General features: G+C 40.4%; 1 protein-coding gene and 1 pseudogene across 2 annotated transcripts; both read right to left on the reverse strand.

Moving 5' to 3' along the window:
- Nucleotides 1-1010: 1010 nt before the first annotated feature.
- Nucleotides 1011-9155, reverse strand: LOC307186097 (lysosome-associated membrane glycoprotein 1-like; annotated as a pseudogene). Its single transcript has 2 exons — nucleotides 9105-9155; nucleotides 1011-2260 (listed from the first exon to the last, which is right to left on the reverse strand). The product of its transcript is annotated as a lysosome-associated membrane glycoprotein 1-like (transcript).
- Nucleotides 9156-9237: 82 nt separating this feature from the next.
- Nucleotides 9238-16618, reverse strand: LOC307186098 (pterin-4-alpha-carbinolamine dehydratase-like; the record flags this gene model as incomplete). Its single annotated transcript, XM_079920779.1, has 2 exons — nucleotides 9238-9661; nucleotides 16530-16618. The coding sequence occupies 2 exons, from the start codon at nucleotides 16616-16618 to the stop codon at nucleotides 9238-9240; spliced, it is 513 nt and encodes a 170-aa protein (XP_079776905.1).
- Nucleotides 16619-16982: the final 364 nt, after the last annotated feature.

Here is a 16982-nt window from a genome sequence, read left to right on the forward strand (position 1 = left end):
TGGGTTCGTGCCCCGGTCCGGGAAGATCCCACATGCCACGGAGCGGCTGGGCCCGTGAGCCATGGCCGCTGAGCCTGCGCGCCTGGAGCCTGTGCTCCGCAACGGGAGAGGCCACAACAGTGAGAGGCCCATGTACCGCAAAAATATAAATAAATAAATTTATTTATTTATGGCTGCATTGGGTCTTCGTTGCTGCCTGCGGGCTTTCTCTGTTGCCGCAAGTGGGGGCTACTCTTCCTTGCAGTGCGCAGGCTTCTGATTGCGGTGGCTTCTCTTGTTGCAGAGCATGGGTTCTAGGCACAAGGGCTTCAGTAGCTGTGGCTCGCGGGCTCTATAACACAGGCTCAGTAGTTGTGGCACACGGGCTTAGTTGCTCCGCGGCAACTTCTTCCCCGACCAGGGCTCGAACCCGTGTCACCTGCATTGGCAAGCGGATTTCTTTCTTTCTTTTTTTTTTAACAAAAAGACTTTTTTATCAGCATCCTTAGGGCAACGCGTCGCAGAAGGGGATGCTCCTCGGCACACAGGCCACCCAGCTGCAAGTGATGAATCAGAGTGAAACGATTATTGTACACAGTGCAGACAAAGGATCACCCCAAACCTCCAACAGAAGGAAAACTACTTTACAAAAAAGTAAATAAAAACAACGCCCGTTTTTCTATTTTAAAAGGTGCAAGCTCTCGAGTGGCAGAGAGTGGAAAGCCCGAGGACCCGGCGTCCTGGAGTACCGATGCTCGAGGGGCCAGCCTCTCAGATCTTCTTCGTACTACTGTTTGCTCTACGATTCTCGTTCCTACTGATTTCTTCAGCGCGTCAGGCTCACAGCTACCAGCCTCCATCAAAGCATTAAGGCCAGAGACTCTCACTTTGCAAGGCTTACACCTGAGTAAAGAGTGAAGCGATCAAACACCAGAATCTTAAAAAGCCAAATGACAGTGGAGCCAGTGCCCATTTAGAAAAGCTCTTACCCTCCACCCCCTTCCAGTCCTACTTTGGTAAATATTAATGTTTAACCAGTTAGCAAAATATTTAATCCAGTTAGCAAAATTAACACCGACATTTCCATAGTTGCTCTTTTGTGAATAGTAACTGTGGCCGGATGAACTTCACATTGGATAAAGCAGATGTGAAAACCAGTTTGCAAGAAAGGGTGCCTCCCTCAACAACAATCTAAGCCCAGGGAACCGGCCCGAGGCCCTGCGGCTGCTGCTGATCCGAGGCGGGTGGGGGCGGCCGGCTAGACGGTCTGGCAGCCCGCGTGGCTCCTTTTCCGGCCAATAAGGTAGGCGATGAGGACGCTGAGGACCAGCCCTGCTAGGGCGCCGCCCACGGCGATGGGGATCAGCATGCTGTTCTCACGCAGCTGACACTCCTCCACAGGCCCAAACTTGTCCCCGTCCACGCGGAACGCCGACCCACACCCTGAATAGGTCTAGGTGACCTGCACGCGCTCCTCAGCGTTGCCCTCGTAGGAGTTCCCGGCGGCTGCCTGCAGCGCGCTCAGCGGGCGGTGGGCGGCCTTGAAGGCGGGGTCTCCGGCATCGGGCGGAGTCAGCGTCTGCTGAACTCTGTGCAGGAAAACCCGGCTGCAACTTGCGTTAATCGCAAACTGGAGCGCCAGGAGCTGGTTCCTGCTGCGGAGCTCCAGGGTCACCAGCTGAGCTGTGCAGCTCCCCCCAAAGGTGGTCTTGTTGGGGTTGATGCTGAACTCTCTGGTCACCGTTGTGTTGTCCCTCGTCCTGCAGGTGACGTTCAGCTGCAGCCCCATGCTGGCCAGCAGGCAGGTCCCGCTGGTGACGCTCACGTTGTACTTGGACCCCGAGGGTCTCTTGGGCGAGGACTGGGGCGGCGCCGCTGGGGTGGGCGGGAAGGGCCAGTCTTACAGCGCGTCTCCTCCCTGCAGAAGCTGTTGTTGGAGAGGTAGGCCTGGAGGGTGGCGTCACGGAGCCCGATGGTCACGTTGCGCATGCGGATCTGGTTGCTGCTCACACACCTGTACCTTTTATTTATGTCTGCCTTGGTGTCGGTTACGGATTCCACAGTCTTGATTGCCCTGGAGCTCGAATTGGAGAAAATCCCTGTATCTGACAAGTTATAAACAAAACGCATCAGCTGGACACTAACGTGTTGCATTTCTTGTGAAACTTGGGAGGGTCAGCATATGGCCTCTTCCAAAAGCCATCAGGAGACTGGAGACAGAAGCGTTCCCTTTGGGCAGGCGGATTCTTAACCACTGCACCACCAGGGAAGTCCCCAAATACTTGTTGATCGAATAAATAAATGAATTACACGCTTAGGTAGAGTAGATGACCTCAAGTGTTCTAGAATATTGAATTAAATCCTTGATTTTGAAATGTCAGGATTCTTTGTAACTTTCTGCTACATAGGGGAGTTCATATTCAAGCTTATAGTTGAGAACACTTCTCTGACCTCACAGCTTCCTTCTCTTTCTCCTGTTTCTTCAACCATAGTTTTAAACAGTTCTGTTTATTGAACTGGTTAAGTTTGGTCCCGCCTTAGGTGATTTGTACTAGCTATTTCCTGAGTCTGGAATTCCCTCCTGTCAAATTTTCTCTCTCTACAATGACAGGAGCTTCATCATTCAGGTTTCAGGTCAGATACTCCTTGCTCAGAAAAGCCTTACTTAACTAAGCTAAATTAGCCTAGTCCATCATACCACCGTGTTTGATTTTCTTTATAGTATTGACTGAATTTATCTTCTCTGTTTTTTTCCTAGTTTATTTTTCTGCCGTCATTAGATTGAAACTTCTGTGGGAGAAGAAATCTTGTTTGTCTTTGTTGGTATAGGGCCAGCTACAAGAAGAATGTTTGAAAATGGAAGATGCTCAATATATAACTGTTCAATGAATGGATGAATAAAAGAACAGCTTCCAAATAGAAGTGCTGTTACATATATTTTTAGTGAAAAGCATCAGGGCACACCAAAGCACATAGTTTTAGATGCTGAACTTTCACCGGGGAGGTGGCCTGATTTAAATTCTCTGTCGTATAGGAACTTGAGTCATAGCATCTGTAACACCTTATTAAACGTATTGTTTATATCTTAAAGACAGGGCAGGCCCTTGATAGTACATGTATTCACCTGTACTTAGCACAGGACTTCATGGCATTAAGTGGAACAAATTAAGTAAAGGATTAAGTAAATGTAGCTTGACTCTCAAACTCTGATTTATTTTATTTATTACTTATCCAATTCTTAATAATAATAGCTATCATTTTTGGAACAGCTACTCACTAGACAGGTGTTTTATATCCTTTATATTAATTCTTTTAAATAACCCTTTAAGGAAAGATTACCATAATCCATTTTAAAGATGACTCAAGCAACAAGTGATTCTTTGCTGTTGGACCGAGGTCTAGTTTCCAAAATTCATAATCTTAGTTTAATCAGTCAATTGCCTGTTCTTACTAGACTAAAAACATTTCAAATGTACTTGACAGTCAGCTTATTTGAACATTAATTATTATCTCAAACTTTGCTAAATACTTCCTAATTCTCTTCATAGCAAATAAATAGTTTGTAGCATGAATCTGTTCTTAATATCTAAACAAATCTATGCAGGTTTTTGCTATACATCCAACCTGTCATTTTTAATAGTTTAATATAAAAATAGCTCTTTTGTGATTGTAAAAAATAATAATATAGTCATTGCAGATAAAAAAGCTCAAATAATACAGAAAATATGGAGAAGAGAATACAGCCTAAAATTCCATCTAAAGTATATATAAAATTTTACATAAACTGAATCAAATTGTATGTGATATTTTCTTGTCTTTCACTTAGAATTATGTCATGCTATTACTTTTACAAAAAAAATCTAGGCACTATCATGTATATTTGGATTTTTATCTGTTTAACACAAATGGCACAACTAAAGGTAAATCAGGCCACCTCCCCAGTGAAAGTTCAGCATCTAAAACTATGTGCTTTGGTGTGCCCTGATGCTTTTCACTAAGCTACCTGAGTGAAACCCATTCTGACTTCATTCTGAAGTAGTTCAACTAATCTAACTCTACTAAAATCTAATTGGTTTAGTTTATATTGTCAGGTTTATCATCATATATGCCTTCTCTGAGGCAAAAAATCTACAGAAGTCTTAAACTGGGAACTGTATGCATATGTATCCGATAAACTACAAAGAACTGAAGCAGACTGGTTTTTATTTTTTAATGCTTTCTCTTTTCTGCTGCCTTTCAATTTTTGACAAAAACATTTTTTCACCAAAGGTCACAATAATGAAGTACCATTGGTTACTCCTTCCTTTCTCCCTGTGTCCTTTCTCTTTCACTTCATCTGCCACTGTCCAGTCTTAGAAGCCTGAACCCAGGCTATTACAATTCTCACATGAATTTACCCGCTCCAACTCATACTGTATATATCATATCATTATCAGACAGATCTTCCTGAAATATCTATTTTTTATAAGATTATACCCAAGCATCTTAATCAGACATTCCAAGTCTTCCATAACCTGGGCTCAGCCTACTTTCCACCTCCTCTCTACCTCCCGGGATCTGCATTACATCTAGGCTACCCTACACACATGTTCTTTCATCCAGTACCCCTTTCTAGGAAAAATGTTCCCTAAGTCTTTTGTACCCTTTAACACTAAAATATCATCTTCTCCTGAAGTCTCCTGTGACAACTCCATCTAATATATTTCTATGTAATGCAGGTATCTTCCATATAATTCATTCGTTCCAGAATTATATTTATTGAATATTTACTATGTACCAGATACTGTTCAGGGCACTGGGAATATATCAGATAATATAGTGGACAAAATCCTCTGACTTCATGGAATTTGTGCTCTTATGGAGAGACAGTATACATAATATACAAGGACAGTGTAGGGTACAATGTGATAAATGTTATTTTTAAAAATTGAGAGGGAAAGAGAGGGCATCAGGATTGCCGGTGAGTACTTCCAGTAATTAACAAAATGTTAAGTGTATCCTAGGGGTAGGCAAACTTATTCTGTAAATGACCAGATAGTAAATACTTTACACTTTGTGGACCATGTGGTCTCTGCCATAACCATTCAACTCGACCATTTTAGCACAAACGCAGCCTGTGTCTCAATAAAACTTTATTTATGAACACCGAAATTTGAATTTCATGTAATTTCCATGTGCCACAGAATATAATTCTTCTGACTTATGTATTTCTCAACTGAAAATGTAAATGCCATTCTTACTTTGTGGGCCATACAAACACAGACAGGGGGCCAGATTCAGCCCATGGCTTATAGTTTGCCAACTCCTGTGAACACCATTGAAAGGCTGAGATTAGTGAAGACTTGGGGAAGATAACAGAGTGAGCACGTGGACACGTGGGAGTAGAGTATTGAAGGCAGAGGGTATAGTCATTGCAAAGTTTGTGAGACAAAGACACACCTCCAGTGTGGCTGGCACAGGCAGAGTGAGAGAGAGAGGTAGGAGATGAGGGCGGAGCAGCAATAAAGGTGAGAATGGATAATACGATTGATCTACATTCACAGGTGACAACGATAGGTTCTTAGACCTGGAAAAGGAAACTCTTAGAGACTGTCTAGCTCCTGGAGAGCCAGCTTTGATTGGCGTACTGTCAACAAAGATTCTGAGACCACACTGTCTTAGCCAGACCACTTCTATGATCAATTAGCAATGCACACTCAGGTGTGAGGGCTATTGGTTGCCATGCATTTGTGTTCTTCATCTAGTCTACCCACCGCATTTTCACCACTGGGACACACTAAGCTGTCAGCTGTTTACATGACATACTCAACATTATCATCTAATTAATAACAGGAATTCTGAGTGCCAGATTAGTGATCTTCACTGTATCTTGGTCCTTCCCTGTTTCAGTTTTTACACTTAGGGCAGTGATCAATAGATATCTTTCCTGGAGAAGCTGAAAAGATACTAAACTTAAAAGCTGTATAGAGATAAGAATTACCAATGCAAATTTTATTCCCTTAGCTCTATAAAACCTTTATAGTTTCTAAAGTACTTATGTCTTCATCTTATTTGAGTTTTCGGGTGGTCCTAGGAATCCTTATTATCCCATAAAACGATGCCAGGGCCCTAAAATGAAAAAAGCAGGCCTTCCAGGCAGCTCTTAAATTGCATTTTCTTGTGATCGCTGATATTTTTTTTCACAATTCCACGTATAAAGTTTAGCTTAAAATTATTACCAATTTTTTTCATAATTGTTACTAAAATACTTCTTAGCGTATTTAGAGCAAAAGGAAGGAAGAATCAACATTTCCAAAATGTTCAATGATAAGCTTAAAACTGCCATTCTTACTGTGCATTGTGGGGAAAAAGAGGAGGAGTTCATGCTGAGCTACTGTGATGACTAATGAAATTTTTATTCTTTTCAATAAGAAGAGCTTTAACAATTAGGCTGTGTTATAATGAAATGTTCATTTGTCCAAACTCTGATTCCTGGTCCATCAATACCTCTTTGTGAGAGGTACATCCCTAAAATATGCCTTTGTCTTGAATGGAATGCAACCAGAGGCGTTTGGTGCAAGGACTCTCAGTAAGGCAGCCTGAAATGAACAATGGGCTTCAGAAGACCTAAAATTAAAATGTATATATATTTTTCCTGTACCATGTGTTATTCATTAGTCAGATATTCACCTGACTAAATATCTAAAACAATGAGTAAAACTTCACATTTTAATATGATTATAAATAAATGTTTAAAAATCCAAATTGTAAGGGAAGTATATTTTACGTTCTCCATATCGGTATAAGGGACATCTGGAAAATACTTTTTTGTTGTATAGTTTTAAGGGATTTCAGTTCAAAACTATCTAATGATTTTAAATAGCCCACACTTTCCTAGACATATTTTCGGTTTTATAGTTTGATAATAAGTGTTCACTTTTTCCCCTTATGTTTCTAATGCGGCTGGAATCGACTGGGATCTATTTTAATCACTTTCTTGTTCTTGTACTACTTCATCTCCTCTCATTGCTATTTAACATTTAGGGAGTGCCAACAAAATGTTGGGTCTGTATTAAATATGACCTTAGTCACAGTGGGCTCACATTTCCAACACGACAGGAAAGAACGTTGTATTTATAAAGAATGTACATAGCAGAGAATGGAAGCGACATGATAATAACTGGGGGGAGTAAGTTGATTCTGGTTCTTTTCATAGCTTGAGATAATTCCAAAATGTCACTGATGGTGCTAAATGGGGACATTTTAGCAGGGATGGCATTTGCGTAGAGTAGTGGAGACTGTCAGTCTCCTGGAGATGGAGAGAAGTGAGGCACAGGCAGAAGTGGGATCAGTGAGCAGCAATGACAGTAAGAAGGGTTCCTGACACTACTCATTCATCTTACACTGTTTTATGGTCAACCCATGGCTTCATGGACACCTAAGGAGTCTTTGGTCTCCGTTCTGCTACCTTTATCTTCCAACCCATGTTAGAGCAACTAATGGGATACTGGACCCATTGGGCCTAATTATTTTCTCATGGACAATGCTTATGTTCTGTTTTCCTGGAATGAGATCCCACTTTTTGTATCTAGGTAATTTTACACACACACACACACACACACACACACACACACACACACACACATATGCTCAGTGAAAGTCACCTGCTCTGAAAAACTTTTCAGGTATCTACAGTCTGAATTAAATGTCCCTCATTTGAACTCATAGTATCTTGAGCACACTTGCATTCTTACATGATTATATGTGTTTTTTTAAATTACATGTACTTTTAACATATGATTGTATCCTTTTATATTTTTCTAAGTTTCTCTTAAAAATTATAAAATACTTGACAACAAGGAAAATCTGATTGAAATGCATATATATCTCTAGTGCCAAACATACTTCCTGGAGAGTGACAGGCACTCTAGAAATGCTTATTATTCTTCTTTCTGAAGAACAGAAGAGTGATATTTCTCATTCCATTTCTTTTTTTTTGCCCCTTCCAGGTAACTTTTTAACTGTTAGAAAGATGTTCTAGGTGAAAGAGAAGTAAAATTCCAGGTACTGTGGCTTTGTAGGAGCTTTTGTAAAAGTGGAAGTGATTTTAAAATGATAAAAAGTGATTCGTTGCGTTTATCAACACATAGTATATGTTCCCAATGTCACCCATAAAAGTTAATTACAGTGAAAAGCTATTGCAGGTAAAACTAGCTTGTCTTAACAGGGTCCTTTGTAAAGCTTGTGCAAAATATCGTCTCAGGCAGAACTGACCTAAACAAGGAACGTGTTTTATCTTCAGAGATAATTTGCTTAGAGACATCATTGATAGAATAAGTAGCGCCTGCATATAATCACTGATATGGTCCTGAGAAGCTGCCAGCATCCATACCGGTCATTTCCTCTGCCCACCATCATGTTGAGATCATCATGAATTACTTTAGGCTAACGTTGTATCTACTAGGAGAGATAACACTAGAAAGTTGTCATTTCTCACTTGTTAACACCAGTGAGAGCTTTCTACTCACTGCTTTCTAAGAACTGTTTGCAAGAATAGGAGCAGAAGACAGGTTGTGCATTAAGAAGAGAAATGTGCAAAACCACAGAATCTGAAGTCTATCTTATAACAGCACCAGCTAGAAGATATTTGTGGGACTTTGTAAGACAGTATCAATTCTTGGGGGGCTTTCATCGATCATCTATTTTATTGATCATCTCCTGGAGATGGAGAGAACTGAGGCACAGGCAGATGTGGGAGCAGAATAAAGGAGTGGAAATTTTGAACTTTATACTTCCATATTTCTTTTTTTCCAAGTGAAACAGTGTTTTTATTGGAGGCATAATAGCACATGCATGTCTGTCACATAGGATGAGGATGACTTTAAGGTTCTGGCTTCTAAGATCAGACTTTATCTTAGACACACTTTTCCATCACAGCTTCTTGGGAAATGAATCAGGAAGGGAGCAAGACACCACCTGGAAAGAAATCGTTGCTGTCGCTGGAAAGTTGTAAAGCAAGAGAAGAACTGATTCAAATCAGTGTACACGTAAAAGAGCCCCAAGGAGGAAGAGAGTGGTGTGGGGAAAAGTGGTCTAAGTTCTGGTGTTGGCGGTGATGCTGGCCTTTTTCGATGGCAGAGACTTGCCTTTAAACGGAGGCAACAGGATTGACTTGTCAGTTTTGACTGCAGCAACATTTCGGGGCTCCCCAGTTCCCTCTCTGGATCCCCAGTTCAGTCCCCCCTTTCCCCTGAAGAACTCAGAGAGGAAGGGCAGGGTCTATGTCACGGACACTGCTACCTGCTCGATGAAGCTGGCCAGATTTATGTCCAGTTCTGAAAGGCCCGCACACGCATGAGTGCTCAGGGTGATGTGGGCCTTGTCGTAAACGTTAAACCATTCAGGATGGTGGTCCAGTTTCTCAGCCTGCAGGGCCACTCTCATCACGAAGCCAATAGCCCTACGGAAGTCTTTGAAATGGAACTGCTGGAAGGTGACATCCTGGCCTTCCGGCTCGTTCCACCCCACGGCCCGCAGGTCTGACAGCAGCTGGTACTTCTCCTCAGCACTTAGCCTGTGGGCTTTGCCAGCCGTGCTGTGTGCAGCGTGGACGCTGGCCGCAGCAGGTGGCAGCGGAGGAGACGAGCGTGTCCTATAGTTCCATATTTCTAAGAGATACTTACCATCTAAATTTTTATAATAACTGAGAGAATAAAATGAAAGGTTCATACCATATCATTAGAAGGCTCTTGGGTGGGATGCTTTTTTTTTTGTAACTCTCAACCTTTTGTTTTTTTTCAATTAATTTTTATTGGAGTATAGTTGATTTACAATGTTGTGTTAGTTTCAGGTGTACAGCAAAGTGAATTAGTTATACATATACATATATCCCTCTCTTTTAGATTCTTTTCCCATATAAGTCATTTACAGAGTATTGAGTAGAGTTCCCTGTGCTAAACAGTAGGTTCTTATTATCTATTTTATATATAGCAGTCTGCATATGTCAATCCCAGTCTCCTAATTTATCCCTCCCTGGGTGGGATGCTTAATAAAGAACAAGATAGGCAAGGAAAAACGCTTAAAGCTAATAATTCAGAGTATGAGATAATGGGGTTAGGGTTAGTGTCTACTGGTTTCACACATTTTACAAGTTTGTTTAAAGCTAGTAAGAGAGAAAATGGGGAATTACCAAAAAAAATTGAATGACAGGCACAACGGTGGATGGCCCTGAGAATAATTAGAAGCTTGAAAGATTTCTGGAATAGTACATCTGACCTTGACTATAAAAGAAATAAAAGAAAATGAAATGCTAGTGGAGTTTGGACTTAACACATTTATCAGCTGCCTGAGGTTTTAGTTACAGAAATCTGTTTGTTTTACATAAAAATAATAATAACTAATAAATATCGGTCATTCTACTGATAAGCACTTGCTAAGTACTCCTTTTATCCTCTCCGCCATCCTATAAGGTATATATCCTTTTTATCAGCATTTTACCAATAAGGAAACTGACACACAAGAAGGTTAAATCATTTGCTCAAAGTAAATGGTAAAGTGCGTTTTGAGGCCAAGGAGTCTGATTCCAAATCAGAGTTGAACTCTTATCCATTAAGCTATAATACATTGACTAAAAATTATCTTAAAGTACATCCAAAAAGAGTTCTTTCAAAACTCAACAGTGTTAAAACTGGTATAGATGATCTTATTTACAAAGCAGAAATAGAGACACAGATGTAGAGAACAAATGCACGATACCAAGGGGGAAGGGGGGGCATGAATTGGGAGACTGGGCCTGACACATATACACTATTGATACCATGTATAAAATAGATAACTAATGAGAACCTACTGTACAGCACAGGGAACTCTACTCAATGCTCTGTGGTGACCTAAATGGGAAGGAAACCCAAAAAAGAGGGGATATATGTATACGTAGAGCTGATTCACTTTGCTCTACAGTAGAAACTAACACAACATTGTAAAGCAACTATACTCTAATAAAAACTAAAAACAAATTCTAAACCAAAAAAAAAGTAAAACCTCAACAGTGTTTTTAAAAGCGATGTTCTTGGAATGATGTGAAGCATGTGGAAGTTATTGTACTTCATCCCCAAGGTGTCTGCCAGTTCTTCCTGTTGTTGCTAATAAGCATCTGTTGTCCTAATCTGCTAAAGGGGAGGCAGGGTTTGCTCTGGAGACAGCCATCTTCCCCTCCACCCACTTCCATCCTGTGGGCTGCAGCGGTCCTCTTGGGATGCTCGCGCCCTCCAGCCTGAAAGCTCTCCCTACCCTAGTAAGGGCAAGCCAGATGAGGCCCAACTGGATGGGCATCTCTACACAGAAAAATGAAGTGGACGGTATCTCTGTGTTTGTTCACGTTCCCTAAGACTCTGACACGGAACTTATTATGCTCACACAGACGAAGATGTTACTCTCTCTGATGTCAGAGATTTAGGTCCCTGGCAGGCAACTCAAATCTCAGAATGGGGTTAAGACTCAGACTGCCCCAATTATCCATTCACCACTTCTTTTTTTTTTTTTTTTTTTTTAGCTCTGTAGCAACACATATATGGTTTTCTTTTGACAAAGGATAGACAAAGTATCAGGAGAAATATCTAATCATTACTAGAAACTTGTTGAGAATAAACTCACAAATAAAGTACATTTTAAAATTTACCCACTCACCATAACGTGATAAAACGCTCCTTTAAAATTCTATGACTTTATGCCAGCATATCTTGGCAGTGCTTTCATGTACATCATATTCACAAAATCACAGAATTATACAACTGAAAGGCTCTTACACACTCTAGTCCTGTCCCTGATTCGGAGAGACTAAACAGCTTATGATGTAAAGGCCTCCCAGTTCCAATTTCCATGTCCTTTCCATTATACCTCATTGTCTTGGAATTCTCACAACTCAAAAAGGTAAATAGTGACAAGAGTTAACACAGAGTCTCAGACGACTTGAATCGTCAGATGGCACTGTGGCATTTTTTAAAACATAGTACTCTCTCTCATATATCAATAACCTGTTATCCATCACATAACTTCTTACAGTGAGACTTCCCAACTCATGTAACTTCAGTGAATACCCTTTTAGAAGCCACCCGTGAGAACTTCACAGTTTAGATTTGATTATAGTCAGTTTTACATGTCTTTGTATCACATTATATGTCCTATCTTACCAAACTTCTATCTTACAGATACTGACAATATCTACTATTTTATGTAAACCTCCCCTTAGTGATTTGGTGTCCAGTTTTATGAAATCACTTTTTTAATAAATCACTTTTCCTTGGACAAGCCATGTCTCCCTAAGCCTTTTTGTTGGTTGTTTCTGAATTTAATCTGTGAAACACCCTTCCATTTTCTTCCCAAGGAGGCATCTATCACATTCCCCTATGCCCAGCGTGGTACCTGAATGTGTACCTTAGAATCAGACACTTGCCTAAATATACATCTTAAAAAGAAAGCCATAAATAAGTAATTGTTTTGGCCACTTTGGCAACTGCCTATTTCAACATGATCCAAATTCAGTATTCTCACAGACTTACCGAAAGAACAGAACCCTTTCTCTTGAACAACAGGATCCTTTCTCTCGCTAGAGCTTCAGGAGGATGTTTCAGAGATTAATAGGGTTCCTGCATCCCTGCAATTTGCTTGAATTAGATTAACATAGTGATAACATGAAATACCAGCCCCACCTTAAGTAAGTTACTTCGCTTTCCGAGCAGATCCAAACGCATGCTTAGATGAAGTCAGAGCCCATGTGGTTGGGCTTAAAAGATAAGGCAAAGGACTCTCTCTCTAGGATGTGTCTTCACCAGCTTGTACTTCTGTCTGAAATCTAACCTCTAACTTCGATTATTTTGAGTGAAGCAATAGATCTGTGCTCATCACGTTTGCCTTTAGAATATGTGATAGCAAATGATGCAGTCATTAAAATTAGCTATCTTTTGTCGCTCCTTTTCCAATATAATAATTAAAACTAGCCTCCAACAGGTTGACATAGTACAAGTGGGGATAAATGAGAACTATGATGAGAGCCTGGGGTTTCTGGGTATAAAGTATGATGGAGGAGTGAAAAAAATAAGTGGGAAATGGAAAATTGTCAGACAATTCTCAGTTTGAAACTTTGCTTAGGACTAGCTGCGTTTCCCAAGGTTTCTAGAACATCTTGGAGTACAACCAAGACATAGGTGTTCCCCGCAGAACCTGAAACTTGGCTATGGGCACGTCCTTGGGCAAACAATATGGGTCTCCAGTCAGGAAGATCCTGAATTTTCAAAATTCATGCCAGACCAGGAAAAACTTCCCTCTTGCCCTTTTGCCAGGGACTCAGTCCAAAGAAGCTGTAACATGGTTTTCTTCTAAAAAGATTATTAAAAGAAATATGTGCAGTTAAGATACTGTGGGTTCTTATAGACTTCACACTGCTCATATACGTAGTTCAAATGAGCGGGCCAAAAGAACATCTCTCAACAGAAGGAAAATGTTCAGCCTGAGCAAAGCTGAGCAGCTTAATAACAATGGCTTGGTACGTAGATGGTTCATTACAAAGGTGAAAACTGCCAAATTGATCACTCTCTGTGCTGTAGTTATAACAGAAAGAAGTAGATTCACAGTATAGGAAGTATGTGAAATGTAAAGGAGAACATTTCACCAGTGGTAGTGCCTAACTGCAGATCCCTTTCCTTGTTGTGATTCGCCAATGTTATGCCAAAGGATGATACTGAGTAACTTGGAAAGGTAGTTCACTAACTTTTATTTTAATCATTATTAACCTTCATTTTTTTTTTTTTTTTTTGGCAGTACGCGGGCCTCTCACTGTTGTGGCCCCTCCCGCTACGGAGCACAGGCTCCGGACGCGCAGGCTCAGTGGCCATGGCTCACGGGCCCAGCCGCTCGGCGGCATGTGGGATCTTCCCGGACCGGGGCACGAACCCGTGTCCCCTGCATCGGCAGACTGACTCTCAACCACTGCGCCACCAGGGAAGTCCCTAACCTTCTAAACTGCAAAGATAAGAACTGTTTCCTAGTATTTTGTAATAAGGTAAACTATTTTGTCAATGAAGTGATATTAGCAAAGTACAGTGAGGTAAAAGATTATTTAAAAAAAATATAGTGTATGTGTGTTTAATTTTTGCACATCTTCAAGCTAAATATATAAAAGCAGAGTTGCTGATAGAGGTCCAGTATATTCCCTTAGATGATTTCTGGAGCTACAGAATTCTAGAAATTCTATGCTAGAATCCCTATCACTCTTCCTTCTAATTTTACATAGTTTTGTTCTAGGTTTAAAAGGGTTCCAGCTAACGAGAATGGTGTTTGAACCTCAATTCACTGTTGCTTAGAAGGATATCTATTCTTACGGGCCCAGGGATCTGGGGGTTATCCTCCCTGACTCTCCCAACCCCCTCCTCTACACACATATCTGTTCTCCCAATCAAATTTTAATTCAAATGAAATGCTTCTTCAGAATTGTCCATTCAATATATTTTGCTTATTATTTTATCCTTTTTCTCGATTTCACCTTTTTATGGTAGAAAAGCATTTGCTCTAGTCTACTTTTGAACTAAAAATGCAATAAAATCCAGTTTTTCACAGATGTAATAATTGAAATTTCTAAACCAAATTATATCTGGGGAACAGGGAATTATAAAGCAGTGAGCTGGGAGAAACAGGGAAATTGAACATCACTAAACATCACTCAACATCATTAATTATTAGAGAAATGCAAATCAAAACTATAATGAGGTATCACCTCACACTAGTCAGAATGGCCATCATCAAAAAATCTACAAACATGGGCTTCCCTGGTGGCGCAGTGGCTGAGAGTCTGCCTGCCGATGCAGGGGACACGGGTTCATGCCCCGGTCCGGGAAGATCCCACGTGCCGCAGAGCGGCTAGACCCGTGAGCCGTGGCCGCTGAGCCTGCGTGTCCACAGCCTGTGCTCCGCAATGGGAGAGGCCACAACAGTGAGAGGCCCGCGTACCACAAAAAAAAAAAAAAAAATCTACAAACAATAAATGCTGGAGAAAAAGAAACACTCTTGCACTGTTGGTGAAAATGTAAATTGATACACGCCGCTATGGAGAACAATATGGAGGTTCCTTAAATCTAAAAATAGAACTACCATATGACCCAGCAATCCCACTACTGGGCATATACCTGGGGAAAACCATAATTCGAAAAGATACATGCACCCCAATGTTCATCGCAGCACTATTTACAGTAACCAGGACATGGAAGCAACCTAAATGTCCATCATCAGAGGAATGGATAAAGGAGATGTGGTACATATATACAATGGATATTATTCAGCCATAAAAGAGAATGAAATAATGCCATTTGCAGTGACATGGATGGACCTAGAGATTGTCATACTGAGTGAAGTAAGTCAGACAGAAAAAGACAAATATCATATCATATTATATGTGGAATCTAAAAAAATGGTACAAATGAACCTATTTACAAAACAGAAATAGAGTCACAAATGTAGAAAACAAACTTATGGTTACCAGGGGGGAAAGGAGGGGAGGGATAAATTGGGAGATTGGGATTGACATATGCACACTACTATATATAAAATAGATAACTAGTAAGACCCTACTGTATAGCACAGGGAATTCTACTCAATACTCTGTAATGACATATATGGAAATAGAATCTAAAAAAGAGTGGAGATATGTATGTGTATAACTGATTCACTTTGCTGTACAGCAGAAACTAACACAACATTGTAAATCAGCTATACGCCAATAAAAATTAATTTTAAAAATGCTTAAAAAATTAAATAAATACATTTCTAAACTAAATTATATCTGAGGAACAGGGATTATAAAGCAGTGAGTTGGGAGAAACAGGGAAATTGAAACGGTTTGTGCCTCCAAAGTATTTGCCTTGAAGCTATCACCACACCTGACTAGATCCACACTCATGACAGGAGTAGCAGTGGGTGTATTTTGAGTAGTTAGACAACTTATTCATTCAGCTCTGCTTATAAACTAAGAGTGCTTCCATTTTTAAACTTAAAGGAAATTTTGAGTGAGTTCTCAATAAATACTAGTAGTTTTCTTCCTCAGAACTCACATTCATCAAAGAATACTATCACAGCTAAAAAGAAATGATCAATAAGTTAACAAAAATAATCCGATATTAAATTCATTTTTCTCTTTCAAACTTACAAAATCCAAGGTCTTATTTCTCACATTCAGATATATGACAAAATAAATGCAAAATATCAATGTTTATAAAGAGTGTTAGAGACCATTGACCCCCTAGAATCTGTTCTGTTCTCCTTCCATAGGAAAAAAGAGTTAAAACCATAGTTGGTCACTCAGAGCTACTCTTTCTCACCAGCCAGAGGAAACATGTGACTGAGTTCTCACCAGTGGAATGCTAGCAGAAGGCACTGTGCCACCTCCAGGCTGGGTCTTACCACACCATGAGTGCTACTTTGTACCTCCTCTCTTCCCACTGGGGGAACTGGACATAATGGCAATCAGACTTCAATGTGCAGACGAGGACAATGCCCTGGAGGATGGTAGAGCAAGCCCTACTCACCAGCATCTCTGGGTGACGTCATAAGGTCCAACTACCCTTCCTGGACTTTTACACGTAAGAGAGAAATAAACTATCTCCATTGGCGCCATTGCGTTTTTGCACCTCTTTTCTATGTAGCCTTCACCATAAACTAATACCAATGGAGATCTAATATAAATCCACTTGAGACATTTTTTTTCCCTAAGTGGGACATTTCATTACTAGAATTGGATATGATTCAAGTGATTAAGTGAAGGGAGCCCTACCCTTTGTATATTTATTTATTAGTTCATGCTAACGTTGTTGGTTATAAACAAGAAAGAGAAACAATTAGTAGAGATTAGGAAAAGGCATTGCATTGGTATTCAAAAATAAAGTTGGGTAGACAATACAGTTGTTTAACTTGAGGGTTTTCTGCTTTGTTTAATGTGACAATATGTTATAAGAGTGATATGTATAAGAAGCAATGTAATT

Source organism: Stenella coeruleoalba (assembly GCF_951394435.1).
Source record: "Stenella coeruleoalba genome assembly, chromosome: 4".
In the NCBI taxonomy this organism is placed as follows: Eukaryota; Metazoa; Chordata; class Mammalia; order Artiodactyla; family Delphinidae; genus Stenella; species Stenella coeruleoalba.